Genomic DNA, 21,729 nt, shown 5'->3' on the forward strand with positions numbered 1-21,729 from the left:
GACAGAGCCTGGACTCGAACCCAGAATCTCTAGTGGCACAGCTAGCACTGCGATGCAGTGCCTTAGACCACTGTGCCACTCGGGAGGCCATACCTTTCCTTATTCAATCTGGTTACCATAGGCCTACGGCATTACAAAACCTTTTTTTGCCAGAAACATCTAATCTGTGCTTCAGAAACAAAAAGTTGGGCATCTTGACTGTTGACCAATGACCAGTCATCAGCAATGCAATGCGGATGCACATATTGTAACGGCTGTCGGTGGAAGAAGGTGAGGACCAAAGCGCAGCGTGGTACGTGTTCATGTTTGTTTATTTACACTGAACACTAAATACAAAAATAACAAAAGGGAAAAACAGAAACAGAAAACAACTACCCACAAACACAGGTGGGAACAGGCTACCTAAGTATGGTTCTCAATCAGAGACAACGATTGACAGCTGCCTCTGATTGGGAACCATACCAGGCCAAACACATAGAAGTACAAAACATAGAACAAAACATAGAATGAACATAGAATGCCCACCCCAACTCACACCCTGACCAAACCAAAATAGAGACATAAAAAAGGAACAAAGGTCAGGACGTGACACATATTCAGATTATTGACCAGAAAGCGCCTAGCAGAAACAGAGTAACCTACCTACCAGTGGCGGTCGGTGCCACCGCCGTTTAAGATGAAAACAATTTTTTTTTTTTATGAGCATGACAGTCTGGGCATCTTTCTTTAGGTGTTTTTCAGAGTCAGTAGAAAGGCCTCTTTAGTGTCCTAAGTTTTCAGAACTGTGACCTTAATTGCCTACCGTCTGTAAGCTGTTAGTGTCTTAATGACCGTTCCACAGGTGCATGTTCATTAATTGTTTATGGCATGGGAAACAGGGTTTAAACCCTTTACAATGAAGATCTGTGAAGTTATTTGGATTTTAACGAATTATCTTTGAAAGACAGGGTCCTGAAAAGGGACATTTCTTTTTTTGCTGAGTTTAATTGTCACCATATTAGCTAATGTCATAGTCAACACAATCATGCAGTACAGTGTACAGTCAGCAAGCAGTTTAGCAGTTACAGTTACCCAGTGGCAATAAATTAATAAAACCAAAAGCTTACCTTGACTTGGCAAACATGGCATCCCTCTCTGTTTGAGTCGGATGTTTGAGTAGGCTAAACTAGCTAGATGCATTTGCTAGCTAAGTAATTGAAAGTGAAAAAAAAAGTACAATGAAATATAGCTAGCTTTCTCTCTCTCGCTTCTCCTTTATTTTTGAAGAAATTAATTTGTTCAACTATTGTCTTTCTCTCTTTTTGTGTCAACTACTCACCACATTGTATGCAGTGATAGCTAACTGTAGCTTATGCTTTCAGTACTACATTAATTCTCTCATCCTTTGATTTGGTGGACAACATGTCAGTTCATGCTGCAAAAGCTCTGATAGGTTGGAGGACATCCTCTGGAAGTTGTCATGATTACTGTGTAAGTCTATGGAAGGGGTGAGAACCATGAGCCTCACCAACACCATGGTGCTACCCTACAGAGTGCTGTTGAGGCTACTGTAGACCTTCGTAACAAAACAGTGTGTTTTAATAAATTATTTGGTGACGTGAATATATTTTGTATAGTTTTATCTATAAAGGCTACGTTTTTTAATGTTTCACTATTTTTATTTTTATGAAATTTACTGAGGATGGTCCTCCACTTCCTCCTCTGAGGATCCTCCACTGCTACATTAATATTATCCATATTAAGTAGGCTACCATTTTAGCAATCTGCTATGGACTCATCTTTGCAACAACAATAGGCTAACTGGTGATTTCATTGATAATTTTCAGGTTTCAGATAGGCCTAGTTTGGGTGGGTTATAATGAATATACCTCAGTGGTGGTACTGGCTATATGTCTAAAGATAGCTGTGACATCTCACTATCTTCTATACTTATGGGATGAAGTTGTAACATATTCCAGAGAAATCCCAATGTGACAAATCCCTATTTGATATTGACTTTCAGCTCAAAATGTAGGTATAAAACGCAGTTTATTTCTGTATCTTACATTTTGAAAATGCATCATCATTTACGGCTGTAATGACAGGCTACATTTGCGCAGCAATTGTGCGCACGTGTTTGCATGCGCACACATGGTCGCATAAATAAATATGCAGCTCCAAAACAACGTTGGTGATCAATAATAGGAACCGTTTACTTTTCAAGCTCACCAGCAATTGGGTATCAACTAGCATAGGCCTACTGGTCTTTTGGTATGTTAAAATTAGTTAAGGTCACCAACGCTCCGGAAAACATGAAAACAGCAAGTTCTCTCATTTGTGTCTGGAAGTAGCTAGCCAACTAGTTAGCTTGGGTGCTTGACTGCCGCTGTGAGGTCCGAATGCTCGGATCAATCATATTCCTCGGTCAGAGCGTCCAGTGTGCGTTCTGAACGCTCTGAGAACGAAACTGTCTGAATTTACTAATGGACAATCTGACAATGCTCTGAATTTCTGAACATTTACAAAGCACTCCAGAGTGACTTTACGAACGAACACACCATATGAAAGTATTTTGCGATAGATTTGAGATGTAGGCTACATCTCCCAAAAATTTAAACCAACACTTTTTCAAACAAATCACATATTTTTGGTCACGTACCCATAGAGTTGAAGTCGGAAGTTTACATACACCTTAGCCAAATACATTTAAATTCAGTTTTTCACAATTCCTGACATTTAATCCCAGTAAAAGTTCCCTGTTTTAGGTCAGTTAGGATCACCACTTTATTTTAAGAATGTGAAATGTCAAAATAATAGAGAGAATTATTTATTTGCAACTTTTATTTATTTTGTCACATTCCCAGTGGGTCAGAAGTTTACATACACTCAATTAGTATTTGGTATCATTGCCTAAATTGTTTAACTTGCGTTTTGGGTAGCCTTCCACAAGCTTCCCACAAGTCGGGTGAATTTTGTCCCATTGCTCCTGACAGAGCTGGTGTAACTGAGTCAGGTTTCTAGGCCTTCTTGCTCGAACTGCTTTTTCAGTTCTGGCCACAAATTTTCTATAGGATTGAGGTCAGGGCTTTGTGATGGCCACTCCAATACCTTGACTTTGTTGTCCTTAAGCCATTTTGCCACAACTTTGGAAGTATGCTTGCGGTCATTGTCCATTTGGAAGACCCATTTGCGACCAAGCTTTAACTTCCTGACTGATGTCTTGAGATGTTGCTTCAGATGTTGCTTTTCCTGCAGAAAAGCACCCCCACAACATCATGTTGCCACCCCTGTGCTTCACGGTTGGGATGATGTTCTTCGGCTTGCAAGTGTAACAGTATAACTTTAAACCGTCCCCTCGCCCCGACCCGGGCGCGAACCAGGGACCTTCTGCACACATCAACAACGGTCACCCACGAAGCATCGTTACCCATCGCGCAAGCAAGTGACGTAACTGATTGAAACGCTACTAGCGCGTACCCGCTAACTAGCTAGCCATTTCACATCCGTTACACAAGCCTCCCCCTTTTTCCTCCAAACATAACAATGGTCATTATGGCCAAACAGTTCTATTTTTGTTTCATCAGACCAGAGGACATTTCTCCAAAAAGTATGATCTTTGTTCCCATGTGCAGTTGCAAACCGTAGTCTGGCTTTTTTACAGAGATTTTGGAGCAGTGGCTTCTTCCTTGCTGAGTGGCCTTTCTGGTTATGTCGATATAGGACTCGTTTTACTGTGGATATAGATACTTTTGTACCTGTTTCCTCCAGCATCTTCACAAGGTCCTTTGCTGTTGTTCTGGTATTGATTTGCACTTTTCGCACCAAAGTATGTTCATCTCTAGGAGACAGAATGCATCTCCTTCCTGAGCGGTATGACGGCTGCGTGGTCCCATGGTGTTTATACTTGCGTACTATTGTTTGTACAGATGAACGTGGTACCTTCAGGCGTTTGGAAATGTCTCCCAAGGATGAACCAGACTTGTGGAGGTCTACAATGTTTTTTCTGAGGTCTTGGCTGATTTCTTTTGATTTTCCCATGATGTCAAGCAAAAAGGCACTTAGTTTGAAGGTAGGCCTTGAAATACATCCACAGGTACACCTCCAATTGACTCAAATTAAGTCAATTAGACTATCAGAAGCTTCTAAAGCCATGACATCATTTTCTGGAATTTTCCAAGCTGTTTAAAGGCACAGTCAACTTAGTGTATAAACTTAGTGTATAAACTTCCGACCCACTGGAATTGTGATACAGTGAATTATATGTGAAATAATCTGTCTGTAATAATTACTTGTGTCATGCACAAAGTAGATGTCCTAACCGACTTGCCAAAACTATAGTTTGTTAACAAGAAATTTGTGGAGTGGTTGAAAAACTAGTTTTAATGATTCCAACCTAAGTGTATGTAAATTTCCGAATTCAACTGTATTTAGCAGATGTTATTGGGGGGTGTAACGAAATGCTTGTGCTCCTAGCTCCAACAGTGCAACACTTTTTAAAACAAGAATTACTCAGGAGGAAGAACTGTTGACTTAATGAATGTGGGTTTGGTTTTCTGTAGGTCCCAGGTGAATACCACCAATATATTAATGTTGACAAATAATGGCTGTGGAGGTTTTAGTTGAGGTCAAGGTCATGTTTCTTTTTTCTCTCAGGGATTGGAGGTGGTTTAGCGACTACATTTCACGCTATTCCAACTCAATCACAGATCATTTTCACTGGCATACTACTCGGCTTTCATAACAATGTCATAATGGCAACTCCGTTTGTAAAGTAACTCCCCGATAATAACAAAATGACCAGTTCCAAACAAGCGTCTACTGTATTTAACTTGTATGTCCTCATTTGCTATTATATACTACATCTGTACAAAGCTACACCAAATATACCTATGTTTTCCTAGTACATTAGGTTTACAGTACATAATCGAACTATCACTGTTTTCAAACTGAAGCGAGACTCAAAATGTCGGACTGCATAATGTTGTAAGAAAGGTAAGGCAAACTGGGGAAACTTCGTCTAGTCAATCATAGGCAAACACCACCCCATTGTAGAAACACACAGATCTGCAGTTAACTACTGTAACTGTAGCTACAATATATAAGTAAACAAGACAAAAAGTTATGTAATACTATGACAGTGGATACAATATATTGTGGTCCTGGAAAGGACATGTTTATAAATCCATAAATCCGTGTGTAAATCCATAAATACCCTGGAAGGCCACAAGATGTCTTCATTGAGTCAATATTATAAGTTTGACTGGTTGTGGCAAAAGGGCCTCAAGTCAATGAATTGCAACATGTAGGCTACTCAGTCGTCTCAGTGGTTGGGGAAAACAGATAGTACACTGAGATATAAACCATGAATCATAGACACAGGAAATACGTTTCCCAGCACAATAGTCTAGTGTGTGAGTGTTGAGGCTACCAATGACAACAATTTGGTACATTGTCCCCCCAAAAAAGGTCCTCAAACCCCCTACAGCCCACCCCCATTTCCCCCATATCATTGATAGTCAGTTTAACACTGATGGAGGAGATGAACGTTAATAATAGTCCAAGAGCAAAGCCCTGGCCAGCATAGAACACAGCTGGAATACCATGTCTCTGTGCAGAAAGTTCCAGACTTCATTACACTCGACAGACGTGCATCCACCAGAGCTCCTGATTGAGCTGCAGCTGCTTGCAGTACAGTACAGAACAGTAGTGTTTATTCCTGCTGAGGTGTGGCTCACCCCAGCTGTAATGAACACGGGTGGGAGTAGAAGGGGGAAGAAAAGGTCGGGGGCCATCCCTGGGGGATGCAGACACACACGTAGCTCCTTGCCACACAGCTAGTCCACATGGTAGTGTGACTTCAGCACAGCTTCCTCAGGACAATTGGAGGGGGCTCTACCCAAAAGCGTGCCAGCTATCTCCATGATCAGCACGGGCTGTGGGGCAGAGATCTGGCTGGATGGAGGGCAGCGTCCTTGACCCTACGCCACACCTTCCCCTGTCCCCATTACAGGCAATTAGTACATTTCCTCCCATGTAAATACCCACGTTTGATGGTTCCTTACATCTCACAGCTCCCTCCCTCTTTCTCTTTTGCTCTGTCTCTCTCTCTAACCATCTCTCTCCATTTTGCTCTCTTTCGCGCATTCTGCCACGCTCTCTTGTATGAAACATATCTGTTCTTCTTTATCTGTGAATCTAGCATTTCTTCTCTTGTGCTTTGCCTATGAACATGGATAGATAATTACACAAAATGACAGCTGGAAAGAACACCCACAAACCCACACATGGCCTGATATGGGCCTGAGGGATTCAGAGGGAGGGATATGATGGGAGCTATCCCACGTCAGAGCAAAGGCAGGGCAGGATGACACATCGAAGCACCCTTTCCAGCATTTTCTCAAACTCATCTGTAATGTCTAACCTATGCATAGCAATTTCTCAGTTATGACTAAGTATGTACCGCATCCAGAAAAGAAAGTGTTGCCACAAACTCTGGCATGAGCATACAGAATGGGTAAAATACCTATTTTTATAATAGTCTTGACAAGGCAATCGATGCGTAATTACGATGCATGTTTTGAGAACCGTGTCATTTTGTAATGTGAGAAGTAGCCAGAGAAAGCACAGATTTTTCCACATTCATGTCCTATCATCAGCACAAACACTAAAGACTTCCTATTTCAACATGCTTCTTAGAGTTTGGCATTAGTTGACAGTGGCCAGACTCATATTTTCAGCGGTTTCTGTAAATATTCAATTAGTGAGCTCCCACACTGAGGCTTGAATGCCAGCCTGTTGATGTCCAGTCGTCTAGTAATTGGTTAGGGTCCTTGCCTTCTGGTCTGAGACTATTTATAGATGACCTCTGCTCTCATCTAACACGAGATGACAGAGGTCACTGATCTCATAGTTTACTTCCCAAAACATTGCGGTGCATTTGCCATTAGTATGGTAATGCCAAATAGCTGTGTATATGGTTGTGAATAACTTAAGACACATGCACTTAGTTATATGGTATAGGACTCTTCAAGAAAAGTGGGTCGATGTGATTTAACTTTTCATATTTTGCAATTAATGAGTTTTTGACATCAAGGTCAAACTGGTGGTGCTTATATTTGTCCTCTATCACACATCTACAAGTGTGCGGTGAGAAAACAAAATGTTTTTTTTTTGCATATCTCACTCCCCCTTGCCCTCAGAGACTGGGGTCATGGCCAGGGATCCGCCATTATTGACAGCAACCTTGGAGCGATTAGGATTAAGTGGCTTTTTCAAGGGCAGATCGACAGATTTTTCAACTAGTAAACTCGGGGATTGAAACTAGAAACCTTTCAGTTACTGGTTCAACACGCTAACCACTAGGTTACTTGTCTTTGATTAATGGTTTTGTCAAATCCAAGTTTTATGTGTATTGGTGAACTAATCCTTGTGTAAATATTTCATTTTGTGTAATTATCTATCTCATAGGAAAAGCACAAGTTAGCAGCAGAGAGAGAATAAATATTAGATGCATAGATAAAGAAAAACAGAGAGGTTTTGTAAGAGAGAGAGAGAGAGCGAGGTGGAGCAAGAGAGAGAGTAGGGCCATGTCCTTTTATACAGTGGTGTAAAGTACTTAAATAAAAATGCTTTAAAGTTTTTGGGATAACTGTACTTTACTATTTACTGTATATTTTTGACAACTTTTACTTTTCTCTGATACCCAAAAGTACTCGTAACATTTTAAATAGTTAACAGGACAGGAAAATCGTCCAATTCACAAACTTATCAAGAGAACATCCCTGGTCATCCCTACTGCCTCTGATCTGGCGGACCCATTAAACAAAAGTGCTTCGTTTGTAAATTATGTCGGAGTGTTGTAGTGTGCCACAGGCTATTCGGAAAGGAATTTAAAAAAAGAAAATTGTGCTGTCTGGTTTGCTTAATATAAGTAATGTGAAATGATTTATACTTTTACGTTTGATACTTAAGTTTAGTTTAGCAATTACCTTTAACTTTTGATACTTAAGTATATTTAAAACCAAATACTTTTATTATTTTACTTAAGTAGTATTTTACTGGGTGACTTACATTTTTACGTGAGACATTTTCTGTTAAGGTATCTTTACTTTTACTCAAGTATGACAATTGGGTACTTTTCCACCACTGCTTTTATACTCTGTGTTATGAATTTATTTTATCACAGGGTTTAAACTGGTAGTATACTTGTCTCCTGGCAGTTTAAGGCATGTGGCATGCTGCTTGGGAAAGCCAATAGCTCCTCCATGTTTCTACTTATCTGTGTGTGTCCCTCCTCAGTGTGTTGACATGGGTGACACTAGCCCTCTCAGAGAGGGAGACACCATGCCAACAGCCTGGCATACAGTCAACTGGCCCTTGCACTGTGTCAGTGTTCTGGGTACTTTTTAGCTGGGTACGGTAGGCCTACTACTACAGCCTACTACAGTACATAGCTACTGGATCCTCAAAAATGTCTACAGCTGCACCATCGAGAGCATCCTGACTGGTTGCATCACCGCCTGGTATTGCAACTGCTCAGCATCTGACCGTAAGGCGCTACAGCACATCAATGGGGCCAAGCTTCCTGACATCCAGGACCTCTGTACACGGCTGTGTAAGAGGAAGGCCCAAAAAATTGTCAAAGACTCCAGTCACCCAAGTCATAGACGGTTCTCTCTGCTACCGCACAGCAAGCGGTACCGGAGCACCAAGTCTAGGATCAAAAGCCCCCCCCCCCTCTTTGTTTTTACACTGCTGCTACTCTCTGTTTATTATCTATGCATCTATGTCACTTTACAAATTACCTCATCGAACCTGTACCCCCGCACATTGACTCGGTACCGGCAAGAAGAAGTATGTGAACCCTTTGGAATTACCTGGATTTATGCATATATTTGTCATAAAATTTGATCTTTGTCTAAGTCACAACCATAGCTAAACACATTGTGCTTAAACTAATACACAAATTATTGTATTTTTCTTGTCTATGTTGAATACATCATTTACAGGTACAGAACGGCAGGCAGGCTCAGAGTCAGGTCAGGCAAAGGTACAGGACGGCCGGCAGGCTCAAGGTCAGGGCGGGCAGAAAATGTCAAAACAGGGAGAAACAGGAACAATCAAGAGACAGGAACAGAGGGAAAACCGCTGGTAGGCTTGACGAAACAAAACGAACTGGACACAGACAGCACAGGTATAAATACACAGGGGATAATGGGGAAGATGGGTGACACCTGGAAGGGGGTGGAAACAGGAAACAAAGGGCTGTGAGACATGGGTTTACAAATAGGAAGTATATGGAGGGTACGGGGCAACAGAGGACGAAGAGCAGAGGTGCTAATGATCTTGGAGCAGAGAGAATGGTCTTGGCTTCCGGAGGTGTAGCCGCGGGGCCATAGCGGCGTGCCATTTTTATTTATTTTTATTTATTTCACCTTTATTTAACCAGGTAGGCAAATTGAGAACACGTTCTCATTTACAATTGCGACCTGGCCAAGATAAAGCAAAGCAGTTCGACACATACAACAACACATAGTTACACATGGAGTAAAACAAACATACAGTCAATAATACAGTGAAAAAATAAGTCTATATACAATGTGAGCAAGTGAGGTGAGATAAGGGAGATGAAGGCAAACAAAATATATATATAAATAAATAAAAATATAAAAAAGGCCATGGTGGCGAAGTAAATACAATATAGCAAGTAAAAAAAATTAAAAAACACTGGAATGGTTGGTTTGCAGTGGAAGAAAGTGTAAAGTAGAGATAGAAATAATGGGGTGCAAAGGAGCAAAATAAATAAATAAATACAGTAGGTAAAGAGGTAGTTGTTTGGGCTAAATTATAGATGGGCTATGTACAGGTGCAGTAATCTATGAGCTGCTCTGACAGCTGGTGCTTAAAGCTATTGAGGGAGATAAGTGTTTCCAGTTTCAGAGATTTTTGTAGTTCGTTCCAGTTATTGGCAGCAGAGAACTGGAAGGAGAGGCGGCCAAAGGAAGAATTGGTTTTGGGGGTGACCAGAGAGATATACCTGCTGGAGCGCGTGCTACAGGTAGGTGCTGCTATGGTGACCAGCGAGCTGAGATAAGGGGGGACTTTACCTAGCAGGGTCTTGTAGATGACCTGGAGCCAGTGGGTTTGGCGACGAGTATGAAGCGAGGGCCAGCCAACGAGAGTGTACAGGTCGCAGTGGTGGGTAGTATATGGGGCTTTGGTGACAAAACGGATGGCACTGTGATAGACTGCATCCAATTTATTGAATAGGGTTTTGGAGGCTATTTTGTAAATGACATCACCGAAGTCGAGGATTGGTAGGATGGTCAGTTTTACAAGGGTATGTTTGGCAGCATGAGTGAAAAAAAGAAAAAAAGAAAAAAAAAGGATTGGGCGCATACTCGGACCGGTATGCTCCGGTCCGAGTCGCGTTGCACAAAAGTGCCGGTAGATTATCGAGCTAAAGGAATAGCTGATGACCACAAAACGTGGGCAGCTGAAACACCAACGCTAGCCAGCAAACCGGCTAACTTCTGGGCAGCTTCAGATTAGCTTCTGGCTAGCTTTCGGCTAGCTTCTGGTTAGCTTTCTGGCTAGCTTCTGATTAGCCCCTGGCTAGCTTCCACTGTAGATTTTCAGATTTGAGGTAAATAATACTTTTTTTTTTGTAATTGGTGAGGCGGGTTGCAGGAAAGCTTTTGTAGTTGAGTTCTTGGATAATAAAATATATAAAAGATATGCGAAGAAAAGTGTAAATATATATATATACAGGACACGACAATACGAGGACAAAAATGACATCTGAACTGCTAAGCCATCTTGGAGATTCAGGCTTGACATTCTTGGGTACCGGTCGGTGTTGCAGAAGCGAAGTGGCCTGGGCCTTACTGAACCCCTCCCGGAGGTCCTGGTACTCCGCTGGAATGGCGGAGAGGTCCGGGGCAATTTCCAAGCCCCCAGGAAGACGTCCTGGGGCAGGCAGAGCTGACTTCAGGCAATGAGTGTGGCAGAACGGGCTCCAGCCCACAATGGCACCAGTAGACCAGTCAATTCAGGTATTGTGTCGCTGGAGCCAAGAGAATCCCAATACCACGGGAACCTGCAGAGACTCAATTAGCAGGAATTGGGTCATCTTGCTGTGGTTCCCGTCACTCGTAGGTTGATGGGGGTGGTATGGTTGGTGACCCGGCCTATAGAGCGCCCGTCCAGCGCTCTAACATCCATGGGAATGGAGAGGGGTTGAGTGGGGATGCCCAGCTCGGACGCCAGGGTAATGTCCATAAGACTCATATTGGTCCACGAGTCGATGAGTATCTGGAGAGACTTGGACTGGTCGCCCCACAGCAGGGTGGCATGGAGAGGGGGGTGAGTAAGGGGAGAAGCAAAATTATCCTTAAGACCCACCAGAGTACTCATTCCCACGAATGAGCTAGGTCTCTTGAAGGGACAGGTAGACACATAATGACCGACAGTACCGCAATACAGACAACTCTGGGTGTTAAGTCTGCGTACGTGTTCGTCTGGAAGTGGTAAATCGTCAGTCTTCGGAAGCTCTTGGAGGAACACGGGTAAGCTCGGATCCTCTCGGGGACGTAGACGCCGGGGACTTCCGGAGTTCATCAGATCCAAGGTGGGATCCTTGAGTGAGTGATTGGGACCGCAATCAGACCTCTTCTCCCTCTTACGTTCCCGTAGCCATCCATTGATCCGGATGGTTAAGGCGAGGAGTGAGTCGAGATTCGTCGGTAGTTCCCGGGCTGCAATCTCGTCCTTTACTTCCTCAGATAATCCGCGCAGGAACGTGTCGAACAGTGCTTCCGGGTTCCAGGCACCCTCCTCTGCTAGCGTGTGGAAATCCACCGCACTGAGGGAGTCCTGCCGAAGCTGGAGTAGCGTCCGGCAGCCTCTCTCCCGGATACCGGTGCCTCAAACTTTTTTCATTTCTGCCACCAATCCCTCCAGACTGAAGCATACGGCCGACTGTTGTTCCCAAACGGCCGTAGTCCAGGCGAGGGCCCTCCCAGACATCAGCGTAATGAGGTACGCTATCTTAGAGCGGTCCGAGGGGAAGGAGGAAGGCTGCAGTTCCATGACAAGGGAACACTGAGCGAGAAAGCCCGACAGGTGCGGGGTTCCCGGGAAACCAGGGTGACGGCGCTGCTATCAGCCGGGTTACTGAGGGGCTGGGAGGTTACCGTCGTGGTATGCTGACTAGGAGACAACTCACGGAATTGCTCCCGCAATGTTTCCAATGCTAGGTCGTGCCATTCGGCCACGACCTGGAACCCTTCCATCAGACCGCAAAGCAACTCCTCGTGCCTACCAATGGTGGCTCCTTGGGAGATGGCGTTGCGGAGCTGGTCCAAGTCTGCTGGGTCAGGGACGACCAGCAGAAGCCTTACTAAAGCTTCCACCTGACTGAAGAGACCTCACCTCTGGCACCATTTCCCAAATAATGCTAGCAACATCTGAGCTTGTTTGATATGTGCAATTAGCCCCAAACATGGCCAGCTGCACCTGCAGTAGTCTTGAATTCAATTCAGGATACAAGTCTACCACCTTGTCCAGGTCTCCGCGTAGCAGCACATTTTCAAGCTGCTACAGCTTGTGGAATTTGATAGGGTTTGACTAAGTAAGACATTCACATTTGGATGATTCGGGCAAGGTCCGAGCTCCTCACCTCCCTCTCCTGCACCTTCATCTTCATCTTCGCCTGCCTGTCTGCTCTCTCTCTCTGTCTGTCATTGTCTCAAACTCACTCTCCCTGCTTGATTGTATTATCTGAAATACACACGAGAAGGCATACTTAAAGGAATATCGCAGCTTATATGAACATTAGGACTAGACTGTTGTGATGTCATTATTCGGTCTAAACCATCAATATGTGCTCCTTCTCTCACTCACCTCCATGTCACCTGCTCTCCCTGTCCTGTCGGCATCCTCGTGCTCTCTCTCCCTCTCTCTCTTTACTCTGAACGCACCAGAGTGAACATGAAAGAAATATTATCAGTAAACAAGTGGTGTTTCTTGCCATGATGTTCCGGAATGGATTACTAACCATTTCTGATCTGAATGGCAATGATTATTATATCAAGAAACATTGACTCATCTCTTGTACTACTGTATACTTCAACCATCTGACTGGTACTCATTTTCTCACTGCTCTCAACTTACTTTTCTTATTTTCTGAGGCTGCCCAAAAAACTGACGACTGTCACTGCCCCCCTTCCTCTAGCTCATGATGACACTCACTGTGAATGAAAGCGGACTGTAATAAAACTGCTTGCACTTTAATCAAACAAACACTAATAATGCTATTTATCATAATCAAGTACAGCTATAGAGTATACTATACGAATATGCAATAAATGAAGGCTACTACTGTCTACATAAATTACACATGCAGCGCAACATAAATGATTGACACTTTACTCAGACTTCACCTGGGCTTTCTGACAAATATAACGTGATTAAGACATTAACGTTAGTTGAATACGCCGGTGAGCACCATTGATGGTCGCTGGGTGAATGTGTGGCTAATGCACTTTCCAGGTAACTTAACTATGATAGCTAACGTTAGTGATTGATTAGCACTCGCAAATCGGCCCGTTTTCACCAAAAACTTTGTTTCCACTACATGCATTTACTGACACTTTTTAGCAAAATATTATTTATTTCAACAATTACAGTTCCGGCGCAAAATGGCGTGTTGACGTTAAAAGTATCACAATCGACAGTGATACAGCCTACGTAACACTCATATTACATTCGAGTTTTCCTCTTTTTAATACATTTTAAATTAATGCAATAGAAAGACAGTACAGTGTTTGACACAGATTGTACCTACCCACAGCAGTCGAGCAACGGCTTCTGCTGGGGTATGGCAACTTCACTTGGACAAACCACACGCAGAACTGCAGTACACCGTAATACTAGAACCGGTAGTAATAATAATGGCAATTTTTTAAGTTTAGTTATGATTATGAACATTTGATCATGATTATTTCAGGCGGCGGTGCGTGGTTGCCTGTCGTAGCATAGGAAAAAAATATATAGATTTCTATTTTTTATATCAATATATTGTGTGGGACATTTATAGCATATTTTAATATTGGGCTGTAGTAATATATATTATAATTACGGCCCTGTTTCACAGTAAGGCTGTTGTATTCAGTGCATGTGACAAATAACATTTGATTTGATTTGATTGACTCTTATAGCATACTACTACAGCCTACTACTACATCCTACTACTGCATCCTACTACTACAGCCTACTACCACGTCCTACTACTACATCCTACTACTACAGCCTACTACTACAGCCTACTACCACGTCCTACTACTACATCCTACTACTGCATCCTACTACTACATCCTATTACTATGTCCTACTACTACAGCCTACTACTACAGCCTACTACTACATCATACTACTACATCCCACTACTGTATCCCACTGCTACATCCTACTTCTACATCCTGCTACAACTACAGCCTACTACTACAGTCTACCAAGTAAAAGTCATGCATCTTTACACAGTGTTTTGGATCACATACTTTTTATTTACATTCACTATGTGTAGTGTCAACATTCCTTGGCACTGCTGCTGTTGTTGATATAAGTCCATCAGGCATGTTTTTGGAAGAGCATTGGAAGCGAAGGAAACATGTTTATAGTTCATTTTTCTCTCTTTTTTTAAGCGCTCAAAAAAAGGTAAAGAACAGGTTTTCCATCTAAAGCAGCTGTCTGCATCTGCAGTTTGTTATAGCGAGCGGCAGGCAGATCATCAGGAAGACCATCCATTGTGTTCATTAGCTGGGCTTCCAGTCAGTTTCCCACTGTGTTTGTGTGACGTGTGTAAACTATGGCCTGTGAGCTGATACTATGGTACACAACAGTCCCAACCTGAGAGTTATGCATCCTAGTCATACCCCCAGCCCTGAAAGCCCCCCAGATAGCACATAACGTTCTGAGAACCATATGTTTCTTAAAGCCTGGTGAGAGCGTGGTTGTCCTATGGTTATTTTGCATACAACCTTCCCACAACTTTCTGAGAATGGTGCAGGATAATTCCTTGGCTTTAGCACATTCTCAGCACATATAAGGAACTTAACATAAAAAAACGTTTTTTTTCTTGATATTTCAATAGAACGTTTCCTAAAAGTTCAAACATGGAATGCTAGCTCCAGCCTGGTGCCGCAGCAGACTTCATAATTCCATGGATAGAGATCAGAAGATTATAGGTTTGAATCGCACTGATGACGTGTCACAATTAAAATATAAATGTGTTTGTATGATTAATACCTCAGGAAATTAATTTCCATGTGTCCTATCTGTGCTTGGAGTTCTAAAAAGTTAACCCAAAATAAGTTACCAGTGTTATTAAAAGTGAGAAACGTTAAGGAAATTATTCAAAAGTCTCCGAATAACCTATAATTTCCGTTCTCAGAACGCTAATAAAATCTCCCAGGAAAACGTTCAAATAACCAGAGTAAAATATTATCAGAACCTCCCTGCAACATAAAAATAAAGTTCCCAGAACAGGCTAAATGTTCACTTCTGTTCTCAGAACGTTTAAAAATCTTTCAGTTTTACTGGTCAGGAAACCAAAAACATACATTCCCACAACTTACAAGGAACCAAATGTGCTAACTGGGCTCTTTTCTAAAGATAATTAGGCCTAGTAGGGAGGTTCAGTTTTGCAACCTGTTTATAGTTGTCGGGCCAGGAGAGAAATTGATTATGGTTTCTGATACAGATGTTATTATGATAATATATGTACAATAGTCCTTTTTTAAAGTATTCATTGTATGAAAATAATGATTTGTGAAGCCTTTTATGCACACTAAGTTTAAGTTTCGCTGCTTCAGTATTTTACAAAAGGATTCACAAAGGAACCACAACAACAGGTAACAAAATATAATATTCATAACATATTTATAAATTAAAGACATATTTTACAATATGGTCAGGGTATGTACTGTATGTTCACCCTCTGTATGCATATCCATGTTGTACAATTTTACATAATCACCTACTTGTCATAGTAAAATCAATAAATTAATCAATAAATAGGCTTTCACGTTACCCAAGCAGCAGAGAACTGTATTACATTTGTATTACAAGAACACAGAACAACAAGAAAGGACTCCACACAGGACTCTCAGAGGAGGGGAGGAGAGACATGAAGTGCCATACTCTCCACTCACCTTCTCAGCCTGTCCATGATAACAGGCCAAATATATGGAAATCTTTTCCTTAAACGTGAAGGATTTCAGGGCCAGGGGGAGAGGGATGTATGGAAGGTAAAGAAACAAAGGGAGGGAGAGGAGGTTGGAGGGGGCACATGATGGGGGTCGGTCAGTGAGTTGAGCCAGTAGAATCTGTTTCTATTAGTACCTGTGGAATCTTGACAGGCCACCCCTGTCAAGATTGGCTTTAGCACATTCTCAGCACATATAAGGAACTTAACATAAAAAACGTTTTTTTTCTTGGTATTTCAATAGAACGTTTCCTAAAAGTTCAAACATGGAATGCTAGCTCCAGCCTGGTGCCGCAGCCGACTTCATAATTCCATGGATAGAGATCAGACGATTATAGGTTTGAATCGCACTGATGACGTGTCACAATTAAAATATAAATGTGTTTGTATGATTAATACCTCAGGAAATGAATTTCCATGTGTCCTATCTGTGCTTGGAGTTCTAAAAAGTTAACCCAAAATAAGTTACCAGTGTTATTAAAAGTGAGCCAGTAGAATCTGTTTCTATTAGTACCCATGGAATCTTGACAGGCCACCCCCCCTCTCCTCCCCCCTCCGCTCCCCCAGCACCTCCAGCCCTGAGTGGTGGAGCACATGTTTCTCACCGCCAACACCTCCTTATCGGCACGGTGCGGAGGAGTGGGAGAAAGCGGCTCGCACGGCATGTGACTGACTCTGAGGCCGATGTGGGAAGGTGGGTGAGGGCTCGAGGGAGATAACCCAGCCCACCCTAACTGCTGCCCTGACCTCAGCCCACTGTCCTAAATGCCAGGGGGAGGTGGTGGGGATGAGGATGAGGGCAGGCCCCTACCAGAAGTCCAGTCCAGTCAGGTTTGTGTTTCCCTTGGGAGGCCTGTTGCTGTTAGGGAGACATGCTAAATGAGGTGTGGATTAGTGTTAGCGTCCAGGGAGGGGGAAAACAGAGATAAGTGGAGAGGAAGACATGAGATCAATGTCAGTGGAGAGCTAACTGTGGAGAACCCTATGTGGTCCCACCAGCTAGGCCTATTGGACATCACTGTATGGCTGGTTGCTGTATTGCCGGAACCCTTCGAGAGACCTAAGGATAGTTTATTTTTAAAGGTCCAAACTTTTTTTTGCAAATTCCAAATGTGTTATTTAGCTTCAAATTGCATCCAACTGCTTCTATTACAGAATTATGAATTAGTATCATAGATATTTTACTGTACAAAATAAAATATACATTTTCCTGAAATACAAAATATACATACACAATGTACAAACTGTTTAGTTTAGATCCATCTTATATACACATACATGTCATAGCTGTTTTTCTTGTCAACTGTTCTCAACTGTGATTCTAGATTCATTTCAGAGTCCATCTACTCTAAAACCAATCCTGCTTGAAAAAAAAATGTAGTCTTTGCTTTGTTCCATCCGCACCCTGTCATTTCTCTTCACGAATGTCTCTCTCCATGTCTATATGACCAGCAGGGTGGACTAGCTATCTGCAGCCACACTCTGCCACCACCATGCCCTCAAACTTATACTTGTACGTGACTACTCCGGTGTCATCCATGTAAAGCAGGGAGATGGGATCCAGCTTGGTGGGCACGCAGCAGGCCCGCGTCACCTTCTGTGGGCTCTTCATGCTCACCAGTGTCTGGACGATGGCGTGCTTGGTGGGCGTCACGTGTTTGGTCAGCGGGTATGTGCAGATGCCACTGCACTCAAAGGCCTCGTACCCGGCAGGCGCTAGGATCCAGCTGTCCCAGCCGATGTCTTTAAACTCCACGTACAGCGACTGCTTCTTACACTGGTTGACCTTGGCGTTGCGGCGGATTCGGGAGGCCGTGTCATAGATCAGATTGGAGCGCATCTGGAGCAGAGCCTCTTCGTCCTGCTCCTTCTCATCTTCCTCGCCCCCCACCCGGCCCAGCTCCCCCCACAGCCTATTCAGCTCCAGGTCACCCTGAAGCACCGCTTCCGAGGTCTCGTGTCCAATCATCTCGTTCAGCTCCCGCTTGTCATCGCGGTGATCACCACTCTGATCGTCGGAGAAGATAATCATCAGGGGTTTGTGTTTGTCATCTGCGCTGCTGTCTATCTCCATGTCTCCCCTGAATATCCTCCTCCCCTCTCCTTCTCCCTCACCGTCTGCTAGTGTCTGCCCTCTTTCCCCCTCGGAGGCCAGGCTTGCTATGTGGACCTCCAGCCTGTGGGTGGTGCTGTACTCTGACTTGCGCCAGTGTTGGACGGCAGCAGTTAGGTCAAAGGCCTCCCAGGCGTTATCAGTACCATAGACCTGCCGTGATGCCAGCTCTACTAACTCCTCCCGTCCTCCACCTCTTCCTCCTGCTCCTCCTCTATCGGTGTCCTTCGCTGTTCTGTTGTCCTCTCCTGTTCCGTCCTGCTGCTCCAGCTCGTAGATGGTCACCTTGCGGTCGACCCCAGCGTAGAGGTTGCGATCAGTCTGGACCAAAGTATAGAGACGCAGCTCTGCGGTTGTGATACGCTCATTGTGGGGTATGGATACGTTGAAGAGCAGAGGGTGTTGTCTCACCCCTCTACTGCCCAAACTGCAGGGAGACGAGTCTGGGGGAGAGGAATACACAGAGATAAAGGCTGTTAATTAATCAGTAGTTCTCCATGTTGATGTTTTGAATAGATTGCCAGTGTACTACACTGCAGAATTGATAGTACAGCAAAAGCCAAGATTTTGTCCAAAACACTTCCGAGGCAATTGTAGTATCCCAATTAACATTAAACTAGATCAAGTTGAATGAATATATCATTGTAAAACATCTAAATGAATAATGAGAAATTCAGTTTCATATTCTCGTCCCAAAAAAAAAAAAAAACGTTTTATTTTATTTGCACAGTGCAGACTCAAAAATGTAAGGTGCTACAGTATTTGTAAGATGAAAAACGTAAATGAAAATGCATAAATTATACTTCATTGTTTTTACACTATGCATGTTGACCTTCTACAGGTACATTTTGATACGTAATACATTTCTGATGAACAGTTCTGATATTAATACTCTCATTACACAGGGATAAAGGGCTTACGGTACATTAATTAAAAAAATTCCAAAGCAAAGAACACCACAGCATAATGTGAAGCTAGTACGGCATAAGGACACAGAGTACAGTATAGTGGCTCTCTACCTTCGTTTTTGAAGCTGCGGATGATGTTGGCGGTGGGCATGGCGGTGTGGTCGTTGGCAAAGCGGTTGTACAGCTCCATCATGTACTCGGGCGGCTCCACACGGACACTGCCAGGTGCCTGGGCAGGTGGGCCCAGGCCAGACAAGTTGAAGGTCCGGAGGCTCTCCAGCAGGCTCTGCATGTCCACATCCCTGTCCTGCTCCAACAGAGATGGGTCTATGACGCCCCCGTGGCCGTCCCCCAGACCTGGAGCAGGGCGATGTCTCTCTGGGGCCAGGGAGATGGGGCTGCCCTGCCCAGACAGGGGCCACATCAGGAGCAGCAAGGGGAGCAGGGGGAAGGGAGTCCTGGTGATAGAGGTAGCCTCTAACCTGGAGAGCCCATTGTCCGCCATGGAGAGGAGTGCTACTGTTCTTGGTATATCCACAGGGACTATCCAATGTTGAGATTGAACAGAATTATATCTATCAAATGTGTTAATCCAACGGTCCACTGGAGGTTGGATTCAGCTTGATGAAGGGTGAGAAACAGCAACCGTGTTTTTCTCTTGCTGATCCGGTTGGTTGTCGGTTCTCTGGTGACTCAAAAGGTTCTGTTGACCCTTGGAGTTGACCAGTGAGGAGGTCTGTGTTCTGTAGCTCTCCCTGTGTGTTCCTCTTGCTGTGTGTGGAATCCTGATAAACGACTCTCATTCCAGATCTCATGCCATTTATCCTAATGCACACCTTTTGATGTTGTTTTCTAAAGAGTTGGAGTTCCGGCTAGAGGGTGGCTTTGCTGTGTCCAAAGGAGGCATCCCTTGTGTTTTTTCTCTCAGTTTCTCCCTCTGTTCTCTCTCTTCTCTCTCTCTCTCTCTCTCTCTCTCTCTCTCTCTCTCTAGCTCTCTTTCTTTCTGTCTGTTATCTATGATATGGTAAGCTCTGCATTTCTCAGTGTTTGTGTCCCTGTGTTTGTGTGTCCCTGTGTGCGTGTGAGTGTGTGTGTGTGTCTGTCTGTGTGTGTTATCTCACCACTTCCTTAATGAGGACTTTGTAAACATTGTCCTGTAGCCTGTTCCTTGTAAAAGGGATATTTTGTTTTGTGTCGGAGCACCAGGCAAGGATGAGATTGTTCATGTGTTTATTTGTTTGGTAAATGGGGGAGCTGCAGAAACAGGAATTTGCTCCATTGACCATTTATTTTTGACAAATCCATAAAGGGTTTATTGATGTTGCATGCTACATGATATGTCTGTTGGACAGTGCCTTCCCAAATGAAATTGAAATGTAATGAGGTGTGAGATGTAATGGGCAGCGATGAGAAATGATGGACTTCTGCAAGTCTGAAGAACACATAACAAACCGATTGAGATCAGCTGGTGAGAACAGCACTCCGCAGATGACCGTGCATTTCATTAGTATTTTATGACATAAGTTGTAATGTTTCAAAATAAAAACTTGAAAAGCATATATTTCAGTTGGAGGAAGAAAGTTGTTTCTTCGTCTGTTGTGGAAACAAAGTCGACAACACGACACAACTTTTCCATAATCTACTTATTACCCACTTGTGTTTCAAAGTTTGCAGCACTTAGGTGCACTTCCTCTTTAAGTTGGCGAACACGTTGCAGATGTCACTGGAGTGTTGGGAATCGGTTATCTCTGTCTGAATGTCTGACTAAGAGGCCCAACTGCCTATTGAATGCACAGGAGTCAAGACGTACAGTTTCCAGTGTGCTCTGCGCTGTGCCCTCACATGTCCGTCAGACATCAGTACAGTGGTTCTGAGGTCAGCTTTAGTCCAGATTCCACAGCCCAGAATGGAGTGCAGGAGGGAGAGGGCTTTGCAAGGGCAGACTCCATGCTTTGTAAGGGCAGACTAGTCTCCTTGCATTCCACTGTGATTAGGGAGACAGCATGGAGTCAAAGGTGACAATGGAACTAGAACCTGGATGGCTCAAGCTAGAACACATCTCCACTGACCAATGACCAGAGGAGTAATCTACACTAACCTCCCCTTTAAAGTCACGTGCCCACTCTCTTTTTTCTCTGTCTTTTTAAGATGAACGCAGGAAACGGTATTTTAATGAGTGATTCCAAAACCTGAGCATCCCCTCAATACCTCATCATAACACCTCGTCATCTCAGATTTGCCTTTAAAGACGGACTCCGCTAGATTCATTAATGTTACCGCCGGTTCCAGATTCTCAATTCGGACGTATAGTTTAACTGCACTTTTAGAATCTGTATGGCTGCTAGTGTTTGTTTCCACATTCATTCAGGGGTCCTCATTCCTGAGTCTCTGACAGTGACCTGCAAAGAGACATTCTTGACCGTGAGGAGGAGATGACATGGGAAGGAACAGGATCTTCCTCCCCC

At 43.5% G+C, this 21,729-nt stretch overlaps 1 protein-coding gene across 1 annotated transcript; it reads right to left on the minus strand.

Annotated features, from left to right (window-relative positions):
- Window positions 1-17,298: 17,298 nt before the first annotated feature.
- Window positions 17,299-19,898, minus strand: LOC139576555 (bone morphogenetic protein 10-like). The gene is made up of 2 exons (XM_071402774.1): window positions 19,376-19,898; window positions 17,299-18,799 (listed from the first exon to the last, which is right to left on the minus strand). Exons 1-2 carry the CDS (start codon window positions 19,767-19,769, stop codon window positions 17,709-17,711), a joined length of 1,485 nt encoding a protein of 494 aa, XP_071258875.1. The 5' UTR covers window positions 19,770-19,898; the 3' UTR covers window positions 17,299-17,708.
- Between the last annotated feature and the right edge of the window lie 1,831 nt (window positions 19,899-21,729).

The sequence above is a fragment of the Salvelinus alpinus genome, chromosome 5 (assembly GCF_045679555.1).
Source record: "Salvelinus alpinus chromosome 5, SLU_Salpinus.1, whole genome shotgun sequence".
Classification (NCBI taxonomy): domain Eukaryota; kingdom Metazoa; phylum Chordata; class Actinopteri; order Salmoniformes; family Salmonidae; genus Salvelinus; species Salvelinus alpinus.

Bases quoted from the DNA above. Each gene is read 5' to 3' on its own strand.
- LOC139576555 (XM_071402774.1), bottom strand. From the start codon at position 19,769: ATGGCGGACAATGGGCTCTCCAGGTTAGAGGCTACCTCTATCACCAGG. The intron at 18,800-19,375 runs GTAGAGAGCCAC...CCTCTCCCCCAG, and splicing joins CCGCAGCTTCAAAAACGAAG to ACTCGTCTCCCTGCAGTTTG.